This window comes from Triticum urartu, chromosome 3A (assembly GCF_056163025.1).
Source record: "Triticum urartu cultivar PI428250 chromosome 3A, HENAU_Tu73, whole genome shotgun sequence".
Lineage (NCBI taxonomy): Eukaryota > Viridiplantae > Streptophyta > Magnoliopsida > Poales > Poaceae > Triticum > Triticum urartu.
This window is the reverse complement of record NC_141875.1, coordinates 526,017,589-526,032,542: the sequence shown is the minus strand read 5'-3', so window position 1 is coordinate 526,032,542 and position 14,954 is coordinate 526,017,589. Positions and strand designations below refer to the sequence as shown.

At 45.4% G+C, this 14,954-nt stretch overlaps 1 protein-coding gene across 2 annotated transcripts; it reads left to right on the top strand.

Moving 5' to 3' along the window:
• Nucleotides 1–693: 693 nt before the first annotated feature.
• GL2 (HD-ZIP IV family of homeobox-leucine zipper protein with lipid-binding START domain-containing protein) lies at nt 694–4,581 on the top strand. 2 transcript variants are annotated; one of them, XM_087547560.1, is made up of 11 exons: nt 694–799; nt 897–985; nt 1,091–1,344; nt 1,753–1,870; nt 2,009–2,215; nt 2,307–2,708; nt 2,795–2,899; nt 2,993–3,205; nt 3,293–3,467; nt 3,557–3,828; nt 3,913–4,581. In XM_087547560.1, exons 2-11 carry the CDS (start codon nt 923–925, stop codon nt 4,387–4,389), a joined length of 2,286 nt encoding a protein of 761 aa, XP_087403686.1. In that variant the 5' UTR covers nt 694–799; nt 897–922; the 3' UTR covers nt 4,390–4,581. The 2 variants fall into 2 exon arrangements, with proteins under 2 accessions (XP_087403686.1, XP_087403685.1); XM_087547559.1 differs by lacking the exon at nt 694–799 and having other exon boundaries at nt 806–985.
• Nucleotides 4,582–14,954: the final 10,373 nt, after the last annotated feature.

Sequence of the window (14,954 nt, the reverse complement as noted above, 5' to 3'; positions counted from 1 at the left end):
AAATGAAAATATTTTGAATCGGAAAAGGGCCTAACATTGCTCCAGGTGATCACAAGAGAGGAAGAACGGCAGTCATCCATGGCAGCAACATCTTTGTCATTTCTCAAGAGAAGTAGGCAACATGCATAGTCAAAAGCGCCACTGGATATATATTGCAAGTAGTACCAGAAATGCAATGAGCAATAATTTGGGGAGTGAGGTTTTCCCAACCATGCATGTCCATTGCTCTGTAAATAGGCCGGGTCTAGTAAATTATGCATGTTCGAGTTCTGCACTTGTGCACGCATGCAGGAGTAAATTAAAATTCAGAGTGCAGCTGAACATCAAGGAGAAACACACACGTTCAGAGAACATATTTGTTCAGAGTGCTCAGGAAACGGAAGTGGGATATATCTTGCGGTGGCAGGAAATTACATCCAACATTTCATCTCCAGCTGACGAAAGTCGACAGGCTCAGTAGGCAAAGTGCGTGTCAGTGGGACAGCCTGGGGGCCGCGGTATTCCTCCGGGTGGGTTGGGGCATGTCCAGAAACAGGAGGCCTGGCGATCAGCATGCTGTGGCCACAAGCTTTGCCAATTTAACAGCGAGGTAGCATGCATCAGCATCGATCAATCAACCCACGCATTCTTGTTTCTTCATCAAGACGCACCGTCCGTTGCATCCCTGCGCGCATAACTACCATTCAATCCCTAGCTAACCGCTCCGTCTGCCTCCTCCGATCCGCCTCATCACCCAGCTGATCCCTCCCTGCAGTATATACGGAGCAGTTAGTTGTCCCGGAGCTCCATGGTCTCTCGCGTAACTTCTTTGTTCCCTTCCTCCTTATGCCGACCGGGACCGGCCATTGCCCTCTTCGTCCCCTAGAAGCTAAGATTTCAGTTGTTTCTCCTGCTAGCTTCGGCCTTCAGGGAGATCGATAGCATGGGGAGCGGCCGGCCGCGCACCAAGGACTTCTTTGCAGCCCCGACGCTCTCCCTCTCGCTCGTCCGTCACACCGATCTATATATCCAATCCTCTCTCGCAGATCAAGGAAAATAAGCATGGACCTAATTGTAGCTTGCTTAGTAAATGATCGAGTTGTGGGTGCAGGCAGGTGCGTTTGCCAGGAACGCGCCGAGCGGAGACGAAGTGGAAGAAGGCGAGGAGGGGAGTGGCGGGATAATAAGCGGGCCACCAGGTGAGGAGGTGGAGATAAGCAGCGCGGACACGGGGCCGGCCGGCAGCCAGTCCGGCGACGGCTCCGGGGAAGAAGAAGAAGGCCATGCCGATGGTGGTAAAAGGAAGAAGAGGAGCAGGAAGAGCTACCACAGGCACACCGCTGAACAAGTCAGGGTTATGGAAGCGTAAGTTTCCCCTAGCCTGAGCATAGCGATGCCCACTACTTTCAGAATTCAGTCCGATTTCTCGTCAGTGCATTGCAGATTTTCAGTGATCATGCAGGGTGTGAGAATTTCTGTCAACCGTGTGCCCTGTGCCCATGGGAGAGGGCGGGGGTATGGCTGGACAGGGATAAAAGAGGTGCCTGATAAAGGCCCATGGGCCAGGCAGGGCCAAGCCCCAAAAGCATGACATGTTAAACATGTGATCCCTGAAAACTAGAAATATTTTGAACCTTTGCAGCAACAAAACACAAAATGAACTCCAACACAACAGGATTATTATAATTTCTAAGCAGTGGTGATATCAGTAGTCGCTTTGCAAAAAAAAAAAATAGTCTCTTGCTGATGAAAATTATTTTTGGTGGCTTGAAGGGTATTCAAAGAGTCGCCACATCCAGACGAAAAGCAGCGGCAGCAACTCAGCAAGCAGCTAGGTCTGTCTCCACGGCAAGTCAAGTTCTGGTTTCAGAACCGACGAACTCAGATCAAGGTTTAATCACCATCATCAAGCATGCATGCGGATCACTGTTTTTTCCCCTTTTTGAGTTTCATGCGGATCATTGTTACCTTAATTACTAGGGGTTCTAGTAATTTGATCTCACACAACACGATTAATCTGTTCGATCAGGCAACTCAGGAGCGACACGAGAACTCGCTGCTCAAGTCGGAGCTGGAGAATCTCCAGAAGGAGAACCGCGCCATGAGACAGCTTGCCAAGGGACCCTCACGCTGCCCAAGCTGTGGCGCCGCAGCAGCCTCGACCGATGGCTTCGACGCCGCCGCGGCGAACCAAGAACAGCTGCTGCAGCTGGAGAACGCCAAGCTCAGAGCCGAGGTTCATGCCGCCGTCCCGCCAACGCAGCCTTCGGTCGCAATCTGAGGCTACCAACCGGAAACTGATGCTGTGGAAGTGGAACCCATTTCAGGTAGAGAAGCTGCGGGGTGCGCTAGGGACGGCCGCGGCAGACGGAGCCGCCTCCCCGGCCTTCTCGCCGCCGTTCTCCGCGGCCACCGCCCAGATGAGCGGTAACCGGAGCCCGTTCGAAGTTTACGGCGCCGGCTTCGTGGGCCGCGACAGGCAGAGCGTCCTGGAGCTGGCCGGCCGCGCGCTGGAAGAACTCAAGACGATGTCTTCCTCCGGTGAGCCTCTCTGGGTACGGAGCGTCGAGACCGGTCGAGACATTCTCAACTACGACGAGTACGTGCGCCTGTTCCGGCGCGATGATGGCCCCGGCGATCGGCGGGCCAGCTGGTCCGTCGAGGCGTCACGTGAAACCGGGGTGGTTTACCTTGACGCGACGAACCTAGTGCATGCTTTCATGGACGTGGTACGTGCCAGTTGCCACCTATCTTTCCATCTTTACACACGTGAGCGTGTGCAGTATGCTGACAGTGTCTCTGAAAACCTGTACAGAACCAATGGAAAGAGCTCTTCCCTTCCATGGTCTCCAAGGCATCGACGCTGGACGTGATCCGCACCGGCGACGACGACGATGTACACGACGGCGCGGTGCAACTGGTAGCCCAACTCCATGACGTCAGTTTCCTCTGGTTCTGACGGATCAGCCATGGGGCTAAGCTCTGCTTCGGTTGTGTCCTGTTGGTTTTTCAGATGTTTGCAGAGGTCCAGATGCTGACGCCAATGGTACCCACAAGAGAGTTCTACTTCGCCCGCTACTGCAAGAAGCTGGCCGCGGAGAAATGGGCCGTCGTCGACGTGTCCTTCGACAAGGCTGAAGCCGACGTCGGCACGTCGCCGCTGGTCACGTGCTGGAAGAATCCCTCCGGATGCATCATCGAGGAGCAGACAAACGGCCACTCCAGGGTACGGATGCAGCAAGCAGACGATATAAATGGCTAATTTCCAATAAAACCAATGCCCATCTTGTTGTCTGCCATGCAAATTGATCAGGTGACATGGGTGGAGCACACCAGATGCCGCGAGTGCGCGGTCCCGTCCATGTACAGGGCGGTGACCGCAAGCGGCCTGGCGTTCGGCGCGAGGCGCTGGGTGGCGACGCTCCAGCTCCAGTGCGAGAGGATGGTCTTCTGGGTGGCGACCAACGTGCCGACCAGGGACAGCAACGGTAAGCCCGCCGCCGATGACCATGAATCTCAGCGCATGATCGCCGGTCCTCTTAATTTAGTACCATGCTCTTGTGTTGTGTGGGCACAGGGGTCTCCACACTGGCAGGGAGGAGGAGCGTCCTGAAGCTGGCGCACCGGATGACCTCGAGCCTCTGCCGTGTCATCGGTGGGTCGCGTGGCCTGGCGTGGAGCAGGGCGCCGAGAGCCGGCGCCGGCGACGTCCGGCTGACCTCCCGGACGAACGCCGGCGACCCCGGCGAGCCGCAGGGCCTGATCGCCTGCGCCGTGCTGTCCACGTGGCTCCCCGTCAGCCCGACGTCCCTCCTGGATTTCCTGAGGGACGAATCACGACGGCCCGAGGTAATCTGCAGCCGCCGTGCACATTTCCTGTTGCAAATGCTCTAGAAAGGATGTGCGTAACCACCACCCATCAAATTGTTGCAGTGGGATGTCACGCTGGCCGGACGAGCCGTGCAACGTCGCGTGAACCTGACCAAGGGGAAGGACCGTTGCAACTGCGTCACCGCCTACGTAAGTTCCAGAGCCGACGAACAGGGCGGCGAGTGGATCGTGCAGGACAGCTGCACCAACCCGTGCGAGTCGATCGTCGCGTACGCGCCGGTCGACGCCGCCGTCCTGCAGCCGGTCATCCGCGGCCACGACTCGAGCGGCGTGGCACTCCTGCCGTGCGGCTTCGCGGTCGTGCCGGACGGGCTGGAGTCCCGGCCCGCGGTGATCACGTCCAGGAAGGAAGACGGGGCGGCGGCGGGAGCGGGGTCGCTGGTCACCGTGGCGTTCCAGGTGCTGGCCAGCTCGTCGCCGGCGGCCGCGCTCTCGCCGGAGTCGGCGGAGACCGTGACGAGCCTGGCGTCCTGCACGCTGCGTCGCGTTAAAAAGGCCTTGGGGTGCCAAGACCGCTAACGAATATTGTACATGCATCATTTGCCTCCGTTTCTTGAAAAAAAAAATAGTGTACATGCTGGACAGGATGTTTACAGGATAAAATAGTACTCTCTGGAAGATACTGTACAGATAAAGAGATAAATGGATGTTTTGGTTCGCATAATTGAGACGTGTATAATCATATGCGAAGTTCGGTCGTGCTTGAGGATAGATCTTGGTTGTTGATAGAGCACGCTTGTTCCTATCCACGGCGGAACGCAAAAATATGCAAAGACCGATCCAAGTGTCTGGATTGCATTGTTGAGAAATAAAAACATGTGATCAATTGTATGGAAGGGATGCCTTCCAGAAGGTGTCTGTTGGGGAAAAGGTGTCTCCTCAACACACCCTTTTACCATGTATATAAGTGGATCTCCCACATCGTAATGGAACTAGTGGATCACTTGTGTCTCTCATTTGTCTCCCTTACTTTGATACTACAAGACGTTATCAGCACTTAGGGTGTGTTTGGTAGGGTGCATGGAGGGTGCGTGAGGGCAAAAGTTCCCAGTCCGACCCACTTTTGATTGTTTGGTAGGGTGCATGGGCTCACCTGAGCTATGCTCATCTGATGCATAAAAGTGCCCTCAACCATGCTCATCTCATGCACCCCACACAGGGTGCATGGAGGCAGCTATGTTGGCCCTGACACTCGTCTCCACCGACCAGACCACCTTCAGATATGTTTATTTTTCAAAAAGAATCAGAATTTCAAAATTTGTTTAAATTTTTGAAAACTTTAGAATTTCAGAAAATGAAAAAATTTTGAATTTCAAAATTGCTTAAATTTTAAAAAAATTCATAATTTCAATATTTTTTTTGAATTTTCAATAAATATTTGAAATTTCAATTTTTCTAAAAAATCATAAATGTTCGGAATTTCAAAAGGAAATCAAAATTGGTTTGAATTTTGAAAAAAAATAGTATTTTATTTTTTTATAAAATATTCAAATTTTGTTTAAATTTTCAAAAAAACTCGTAATTTCAAATATGTTTAAATAAAAAATAGAATTTTAAAATTTATTTTAATTTTCCAAAGTTTAGAATATCAAATTTTATTCAAATTTTCAAAATATGTTTAAATTTGTGTTGGCATTTTTTCGATTTTGTTCATCATTCAATATTTTTTTTTCAGAATTCGAAGTTGTTCAGCATGTCTAAACACATGCAGCTGCCAAACAAAATCTCAGCTCAGCATGTTTCAGCGCATACATCACTGCCAAACAACAGCAACTGCATGGACTCAACATGTATGAGATAAGAACAATTAGGCTAGGTCCATACATGCTACCAAACACACCCTTAGACTCAATCGAGAGCAATTAGCGACACGAAAAGAAACTGTCGAGTAGCCGTTCTTTTGAACATCGGCCAGTATGCACGGAGGCGCTCGGCCGTGACAGCGCTCCTCCAAGGCGGACACACGACGCCAGTGCGTGAAGGCGTCGATAGCAGAACTGCAAGGCGGCGGCAACAACATGCGATGGCAGGGTTGATTGTGCAAGGACATGCAGCGGCAATACCATGGAGCATGCATGCATCCGTACAGAAGATTAATCATGAGAATGTTATTTTCTTTGTCTTCTTGTGATTAAGGGATACAAGAATCTGATCCATTTGTTTTCATGCGAGAATTGCTTGGCTCTTCGATGAGAGGAAAACTCCATCTAAGCAGCAGTTACGTACGCTCGCGGCAGCCGGCGGAGTCGTCCTGTTGCATTCGCATCCGGCAAGCGAAGGCCTCTGACGCGGATCCATTCAACGCGGAACTGCCTGGTTCCACGCACATATTGGGATTAGTCAATTGATTGCTTAATCAATCATCTTTCAATTAATTTTCCCCTGTACATCTACGCACTCACGAGATTTACTTCCATCTGAGCACGTACAGAAAGAGAAAACAAGAAGAAGAATCTCAGACATTGGAATCCATCGATCCCAGGAAGAACGAGAAAAGAGTCATGGCGGTGACGCGCCTGACGGCCACAAGGAATCGACGAAGGTGGCTACGCGTGCAGAACAAGCAGCGCGACATGGGGTGTTGTCGGGCCCGCGCGACGGTATGAATTACGGCGGCGGGAGGCATCATCAGCAAAATGCCTCACGGCCGGCGACCACGAATCTGTCCAAGTGCGGGGGCGTCCATGGCCTTAGGGCGTAATTGCGGCTGAGGCGGTGCCAATTGCGCATGAAGCCCTCGGTTTTGGCCGACGAGGCTCCCTCCGGCGTGGCCTCGACCGCGTGGCGCTCGATTCGCCCGTATGGTAAAGCGCTCCGGCGCGGCTGAAAATTTCCCAAAGGCAACAATGGCTATTCCTCTCAGGGAATTGGTAAACGCACAACAGAAGAAGAGAAGAGATATCATCTCTTCAGTGATTTTGCAAATCAGCCTTTTTGATTGTATGGAAATCACGGATAAATCCTGACACTTTCGTTCGGATTATCCAACTTGCTGCTAAACTCTTAGGCTTATTGAAAATTACCCCGAGGCTTTACTATTTTCAGCACTCTAACCACATGGTTATTGATATTTGCGTTTTATGCCCCAGGCTTCAGAGCAAATATACATGATAGACCACAGGGTCTTGCTGAATTGCATAATAATTAATTATGCATCATTTTACATCATGTAAAATGACCGTTTGAGGCCCCCAAGTCCTCATATATGTTACACAAGTATGTTTATACTTCTGCATTTATTCGTATTACATGAGTAATACTGTTGCAAAGCAATATATTGATTCCATTATTGGCAAGAATATGGAACTTGCTTGCAAATTCGGGAAACGTAAGGTAGAGAAGTGTATGAAATTGCCTGACTATGTCAAATTTACATTTGTCACAAGGAATCGACAAATGGCATCTACTGCTTAATTGCATATTATCCAATGTTATTGTGAGGTCTATATTATGTCAGTCTGACATAATGACTACCTTCAATTTTGCACACAATTTATGGATTGCATGATGGTAACGAATCATTTTCGTTCACAACTGCGAGGTCTACACTACCATGTGGTGATTACCTTCAATGTGTTTTTTTAATTAACACAAGGTTGTGAGAAGCTCCATAAGAGTGAGATCTACACTACTTAGTGATTATCTCCATGTGTTCGAAGCAAAAGTGATGGCACAAAACTTATGACATAGCCATTATGAGGCCTACACTGTTGATGCCTACCTTCATGATGTTTTTCCAGATACTTGTCAATTTCATAGCATTTGTCATTGGTCGTGACTATAGTGTCAAATACTCCATCACAAAATGAATCCAAGGAAATGGTGACTATGCTGCATATTATGCTATGAAGAGAATTATGCAAAACACTTGCATATTTTGGTGATTACCTTCCATGCATACACAATTTATGGGACGTCATCATAGTTATGAATTAAGTTTCATGCATAGCTGGAGGTTCATGCCATTTTATGGTGATTACCTTCATGTGTTATAAATAACATAAGGTTGTGGAGGCTATGATCAATGGGAACTGTCCATAAGAGTGAGGCACCACTAGGTGGTCGACTACCTCTATGTGTTTTAAGGAAATTAAAGGTTTGTCCCTTTTGAGGTGACTACCTTTACTTGAAAGATCCACACCACACTGTGGTGTTCTTCTGGAAGGCTTGCCCTATGGGTCACTAAGAATCACCATCACCATGATTATGCCTAGCCATAGCATTTTTATCTTAATGAATTTACTAAAGGTAAATTAATGCATGAGCATTTCATGCAGCATATGGCCGACCTTTTTGGAAAGGAATTGTGATGAGATGACATTAGGTGAGAGTAATTATTTAAAGATTGGTCATGGACATTAAAGATTTTGTCGACCCGAGGCTTGTTGCCACAAAAACTCCACCCGCAGAAAATGTCATGGCTATCTATCAATAGCTAAGAATATGCATATTTGCATATATATGTGTCATCGCAATGACTCGGTTCTCAAACTGAGTATGTAATGGATGATGAACATCCATTTTTCCCTTTGAGCCTTCATTGAGGCAAGATATATTGTTATAAGCATCACATGGATGATTATTCATTCGTTGTTAGGACTTCGAGTCCGTTGAGCCTTATAGTTTTGTTGTCTATAAATCAACACTATGTTGAGATTATGTGATAAGGCGGCTCCAGATGCATATCTAAATATAAGTCCTTATTGCACTTTACGTTCTCCTAGGATGGTAAACAGAAATATCATCTTTGTTTCAGATTTGCAATGCCTCAAATTCATGCTAGTGCTCTTAGTACTAAGCAATAGTGGTCAGAGAACCACGGGAGTTGAATGTAAAGTGAAGGAAAAATGACAAGCAAAAATGGAGTGTATATCTCAAAAGGGAATGTGTCATTTAATCTAAATGATCATAATGACAACTTTCAAGTTTGTTGAAGTGGTGATTGTACGAAATGTCTTACCAATGATTCCCAATTGGTAAAGTATTGTGTTGAATCATATCACCGACTCACTGGAGGAAAATGATTTTAAAGGGATAAGTTTGAAGTTCTACTTCAAAAGGAAACAACCAGAAAATATTCTGGCATGGTAGAAGGAGAATGAACTCCTCTATATTGACGATATGCCTATGGAATGATATTCCAAAGATATTTTGGAGATCTCATGTAGTCTGCTAGTTATCCCTAAATATCATTAGCCTATAATTGTACTACTACATGTAGTATAAATTGCAACACCATCTTCCTCAGACATGATAGTTGAGGAAATTAAGTGTATGAGTCAGTTCATACTCAATCTTGTTGCATACACAATAATTTTTCCTCCTTTATCATCATGGTATTGGACGATTAGAGAAATTTTTGACAATTATGTTGGCCACAACTTGACAAGTTACAATATTCCCAACAATCATCACATTGTTTTGTGCACTACATGTGACATTGGGGAATTAATTTAAGGCACTCTCACCTTAAAATTTGAAATGAGCCAGCCAATATTCTTGATTGCATTCAAGAATATGTTTGGATTATTCAACCATTATCTGGGTTATGTTGGTACTCCATGGTGTTAATAGACACATCTAGAGGATGGTCTTAGATGTGTATCATCTATACAAAACCATGTGTCTACTGAATTAACTGCTCAAATTGACGAATTTAGAGCAAATTATCCTAACGTGGGCTAATTCCATTGGAATGCACATATCGTTGAAGTTGATTCACGAGCATTCAATGGTTATATTCATAAGTATATAGTACATAACCTAAATGGTTTGGCTTGATCTCTTATGAAAGAGATTCAATATTGCTTGGCCAATGTTCCAGAATTATGATTTACCAACACTTTGTTGATGGTGGCATGCGGTCTCACACTCCACGTATTTGGTCTAAATAAGATCAAATTATACTTTACCCCCTTGCAGTTTGTACGTGGAAATAAGTGAAGTATTTCCCATCTGCGGTAATTCGGTTGTATACTGATATCACCACCCTAGCGTACATCATGGGCCTTCACATATGGTTGGGATCTATGTGAGGAATAACTGTGGTATGTTCGTTAATCCGCCGAATACCTTAACCCTAGCAAGGGAGTTATTTGCAGCCCATACGCTGATTGCTTTTGCAATAAGAACATTTTCTGGCATTAGGGGGAGATGTGTACCACAAAGAATGCCAGGAAATGGATAAGAAATGTCATAGACATTTTGTCCACGTACTTAAGAATTTGAACTTCAGGTTCAGATTATGAGAAATTTGCAACATATTGCAAATAATCTGCCAAGTATATTTACTGATGACAAAGGTGTCACTATGGTCAAGTACCAGTACGAGTGGAGGTACCAAATAAACCACTCGTCCCCCTAGATGAGAGCAAGAGGGGGAGAATTTTGGTCGCATGAGATTGAATTCTCATATGTTTCAACGGAAACAGAGAAGATTGACCCCTCGATTAGTAAATATGATTCAACCTCGGGTTGAATGACACCTGAGGGATGTGTGGCATCCAAAGTCCAACACATATGTGCACACATTTCTAGGTGTTGGGATATCGAAACACCTTGACTCCGTTGTTGTGGGAAATCACAAGGAGTTAAGATGTGTAATAAGAATTCCACAATGATATTGATTCATGAGAATCATGTATGAGAAAAGTCTACATATGTCGACATAAAATTCTTCTCGAGAATTGCTAGAATCCTTTTGGGCCCTGAACCAAATCCATGGAGAGTGTTGTTGCACTTATATTGGTTCAAATGAAAGGAAGCAATTAAGGAAGATTGACACTCGCTCATCAAAAGAGAGGTATTTACCATTGTAAAACCTGCTCCTCATAAGTATCTTCTAGAGGGAAGGAAAGTGAATTTTTGTTTGGAAACAAAAATAAATGAGGTGGTGAGAAAGCAAGGCTTGTAGCACAAGGGTTTTTCGCAGAGACCCGACATCGGTTATGATGTAGCATACCTTCTTGGTATGAGTGGAATTATGTTTCGGTACTGAATGTTAATGGCAGTATAGATCCGTACGGTTGATGTATGTAATGTCTACATACTCCCATGGGTCAATTAGTTTGGATGTATATATTGAAGTCATTGAATGACTTAATATTCTGAATCCAAAGGTAAATCACAACATGCATGTGTGGAACTTCTGAAGTCATTCTGTGACTTGAAGTGGTCGGAGAATTGTGTGGTGCAACCGACTAAGTGAGTTATTCCTTGACAAGGATTACTCTCATACTAATGATTGTTGACATGTATTCATGAAGAAATCCTGGGTTGGATTTTACATCACCTTAATTTGTGGTGTCGATGATCTTATCATCAAAGTCTATATAAGACATGAAATACACACAATCATGTTAAGACGGATATTTGGGTTAAACCAAATTATGCTAAGCTTATGACGAACATATCCCCCTAAGATATCAGTCTTCATATATCCGAAAGTATTGGAGAAGTTCAATATGGATATATTATAGCAAAGACACATATGGTCATGTTATACCTAATATGGGATATAGATCCTTGAGACATAGGGGAGATGGTGAAGTGATAGATGAGCATGAATTGCCATATCTAAATACCATCGAAGCAGTCATATATCTTGCAAAATATGTCAGGCCTGACACTATAGTTTTTGGCAATTTATTGAGAGTGCAATTCTATGAAAGGTGTAAGGTTTGTGTAAGGAATATCCTGGGATATATCCAGGGCACGAAGGGTCTTGATCAATTTCATTCGAAAAATCAAGATGGGACCATGGTTTAATATATTGATAGTGGCTAATTATCTGATCCCACAATGCCATATCAAAGACTGGGTTTGCTGGAAGAGTACTTTGAAGGAAGTATTCAGAATAGACTCTAAACGAGTCCTTCCAGTGATCATTCTATTTCATTTGAAGAATCCAAAAATGTGGATGACTTCATAGAATGATTGGCCACATGTGAAATCATGTGGAGATTATCATTATCTACCAAGATAATGTCACTTTGTATTGCTTATGGGTTATATTTATCCTTGTGAATTACAGAAATGTAAGAGGATAATATGCAAACAGATTATTGTGATATTCACAGTATCTCTATCCATGTTTACATTCCAGAACTAGGTTCGTGGAATTGGTATGAGATATTCTTGAGGTTTGCAAAGTTCAGGGGGAGTAAAATCTCAAGTTATAACCCGTTGGTGATCCTGAAATCACTCATATTGTACTCCTTTTCCCTTTATGGGTTTTCCATGATGGTTTCTCATATAAGGTTTTTAACGAGACAATATAAATACAAGTGCGGATATATGCCATATTGGTTTCTCTTTATATTTTTCCCACTGGGTTTTAAAGGAGTTTTCGATGGCATATTATTATAAGGTTTCTCCTCAATTTTTCCCACAGGGTTTTTGGAGGAGTTTTCAGTTTGCAATATACATATGACGAATTGATCAAGGAGGAGTGTTGAGAAATAAAAACATGTGATCAATTGTATGGGAGGGATCAGAGGCGGAGGACGAAAAAAATCAAGGTGTGGCAAACTGTCAACTAGACAAAATTGATGCCCTCTAAAAAAATTTGATGCAAAAACATAATAGCCAATTCAAACTGCACTGCACAGAATCTTTTAATGATGTCTAGAGAAGACACATGCAGTGGCGGGGATAGGCCGTGGGGTCGCGATGGAGTTAGGGATGGATGGACAGGCGACAGCGGCGGCGTTTTCGGGCACAAATCGCCGGCGGCGGAGGCGGGCAGTCATCAGCGTAGCAGACTCAAATCGGCAGGTCGGCCACGGCTACGACGCTGCTGCCGGCGGTGGGGTCAGGGATGGGCCGACAGGCGACGGCGACACATTTCATGGCAAAAATCACCGGCGGGCGGGCTGGCAGAGGTGCAATGAAGACGGTTGGGCGGTTGACACACTGCCGTTCCTTTTACATCTCCTAGAGGTGTAGATGCAAATTTGCACCGTGAGGTGTTGTGGTTTGCATCTTCGGGAGACGGAAATGTATTATTATTATTTTTTGCATCTACACTATCTGTTGGAGAGGTATTTTTAGCCTCAGAGATGCAAAAGATAGTTATTTTGCATACATCTACGCAGTGGCGGAGCTTGGGCTGATTTTGTGGAGGGGCAAGAAATATGACTTTAGGCTGATTTTAACTGGGCATATGGGCTGAATACTAGGGGATATATGCTAGTTTTCTCATGGGCTGGGGGGGCAATGGCCCAGGTTGCTCTCCACTAAGCTCCGCCACTGCATCTACGTAATGAGATGGGCATGTGCAGTGAAAGCGAGCTGGTTCGCGTACGTCTACGTAGTGAGATGGGCATATGCTGGGCAACACATCAATTAAGCTGCCAGTTTGTGTGCTTTCGATCTACTTATGTGCTTCATCTAGCTTTGTTTGAATGAATCAATCTAGCGTGGTCTAAAACTAATGAGTAGTATATGTTTGCATTTTCATGAAGAAAAGTATATGCTTATATATATATATATATATATAAAGTTGGTGCCAAATCAAGGTGTGGCGGCTGCCACACCTTGCCCACTGGGCTCCTCCGCCAGTGGGAGGGATGCCTTCCAAAAGCACACCCCTTCACCATGTATATAAATGAGTCTCCCATATCGCAATGAAACTAGTAGATCACTTGTGTCTCTCATTTGTCTCCTTTACTTTGATACTACAAGATGCATGACGTCTCACTCACCCCAGGAAAAGAGCGACCTCCCGTTGCCATCGCTGCATTTATATGTTTCACACACTAGTAGTACGTGACATCGTAATTTGTTGCAAGTTGGGCCAGTTTTTTATTTGTTGAACTTTGCAGGTTGGGTTAGAATAATCTTGCCGCATAAAGAAGGATTGATTTGCGAACAACTTAGGGTTAGATGGTTAGAGGGACAGTGTTACACAGCCCATCACATCAGGGTTTAAATCTTGATGCTTGCATTATTTCTAAATTTATTTTAAATTTTCCGGCGTTGTGCTTTCAATGGGGGAAGACGTTTTCGTTGATGACGAGACGTCTATAATGACTTCGTAAATCTCAAGATGATAACCGGCTTAGCCTGTTGAAGATGCTAATATGGATAGAATGTGCGTGTATACACTTATAAAGATGAGTGAATGCATGTATATATAAGTACTTGCGTCTGTATTGTGTTAAAAAAATTGATCTTCGTCCAATCAATTCTACACGAATTTTAGCGCGTTCTAACAGTTTTTGTGTATCACGTAGGACTAAACTAGTGTGCGGACATTCATCCGGTCACCCACACGTTCTTTTTATCACACGGAAGGCTGTGTGTGGGCGTTTAACAATTCGCCCACACACGAGTTTGCACGCACACAGAGGGGGCTGGTGTGTGGGCGTTTATCACTTCGCCCACACGCCCGTCTCCTCGCTCACACCCAAAGCTAACACTTGCCATGTGTTTCTGCAGGGTACATGGCAACTGCCCTAGCTTTCCTTGTAAGCAGATGTCAACTCTTTTTTACCCGAGTTGCCATGTGTTTTTGCATGGTACATGACAACTGTCCTAGCGTGCACATAAACAAATGACAACTCTTTCTTTTTACATGGCAGCTGCCCTAGTATGCCTGTGAGTACATGGCAATTCTCTCTTTTACTCAAACATGTTTTTTTGCCATGCCTTTTTGTAGTGCTACACGGCAATTGCCTAGTGTTAATCGGTGGCAACTCCTAAAATTTTGAAATCATGGCAATTGCAGTAGACCAGACCATACATGGCAACTGCAGTTGCGCAACCATGGCAACCGAAGTTCAGCGACATGGCAACTACAGTTAAACGAACATGGACGAGGGTCTGGACCATGACAACTGTGGGACGCGCGGTGACTGTCACGCGGGGCGTGCGGGACCACGAGATGCGAGGCTTAACGTACGGGGCGTGTGGGCATTATCTATTTCGCCCACACGCACGTGTGTGAGAGGGATCGAGAAAAAAAAGATGTGTGGGCATTACTTGTTTTGTCCACACGTAAATGTGTGGGCTGTTCCTCTTATACGTCCTTTTATACACCACACAAAATGTGTGAGCAGACTTCCTAACGCCCACACGTATTA

Excerpts from the sequence above, each read along its gene's own strand:
- GL2 (XM_087547560.1), top strand. The coding sequence starts at position 923 with ATGGGGAGCGGCCGGCCGCGCACCAAGGACTTCTTTGCAGCCCCGACG. Across the intron at positions 1,345-1,752 it reads CAAGTCAGGGTTATGGAAGC|GGTATTCAAAGAGTCGCCAC; the intron begins GTAAGTTTCCCC and ends GGTGGCTTGAAG. Across the intron at positions 2,216-2,306 it reads ACGCCAAGCTCAGAGCCGAG|GTAGAGAAGCTGCGGGGTGC; the intron begins GTTCATGCCGCC and ends AACCCATTTCAG.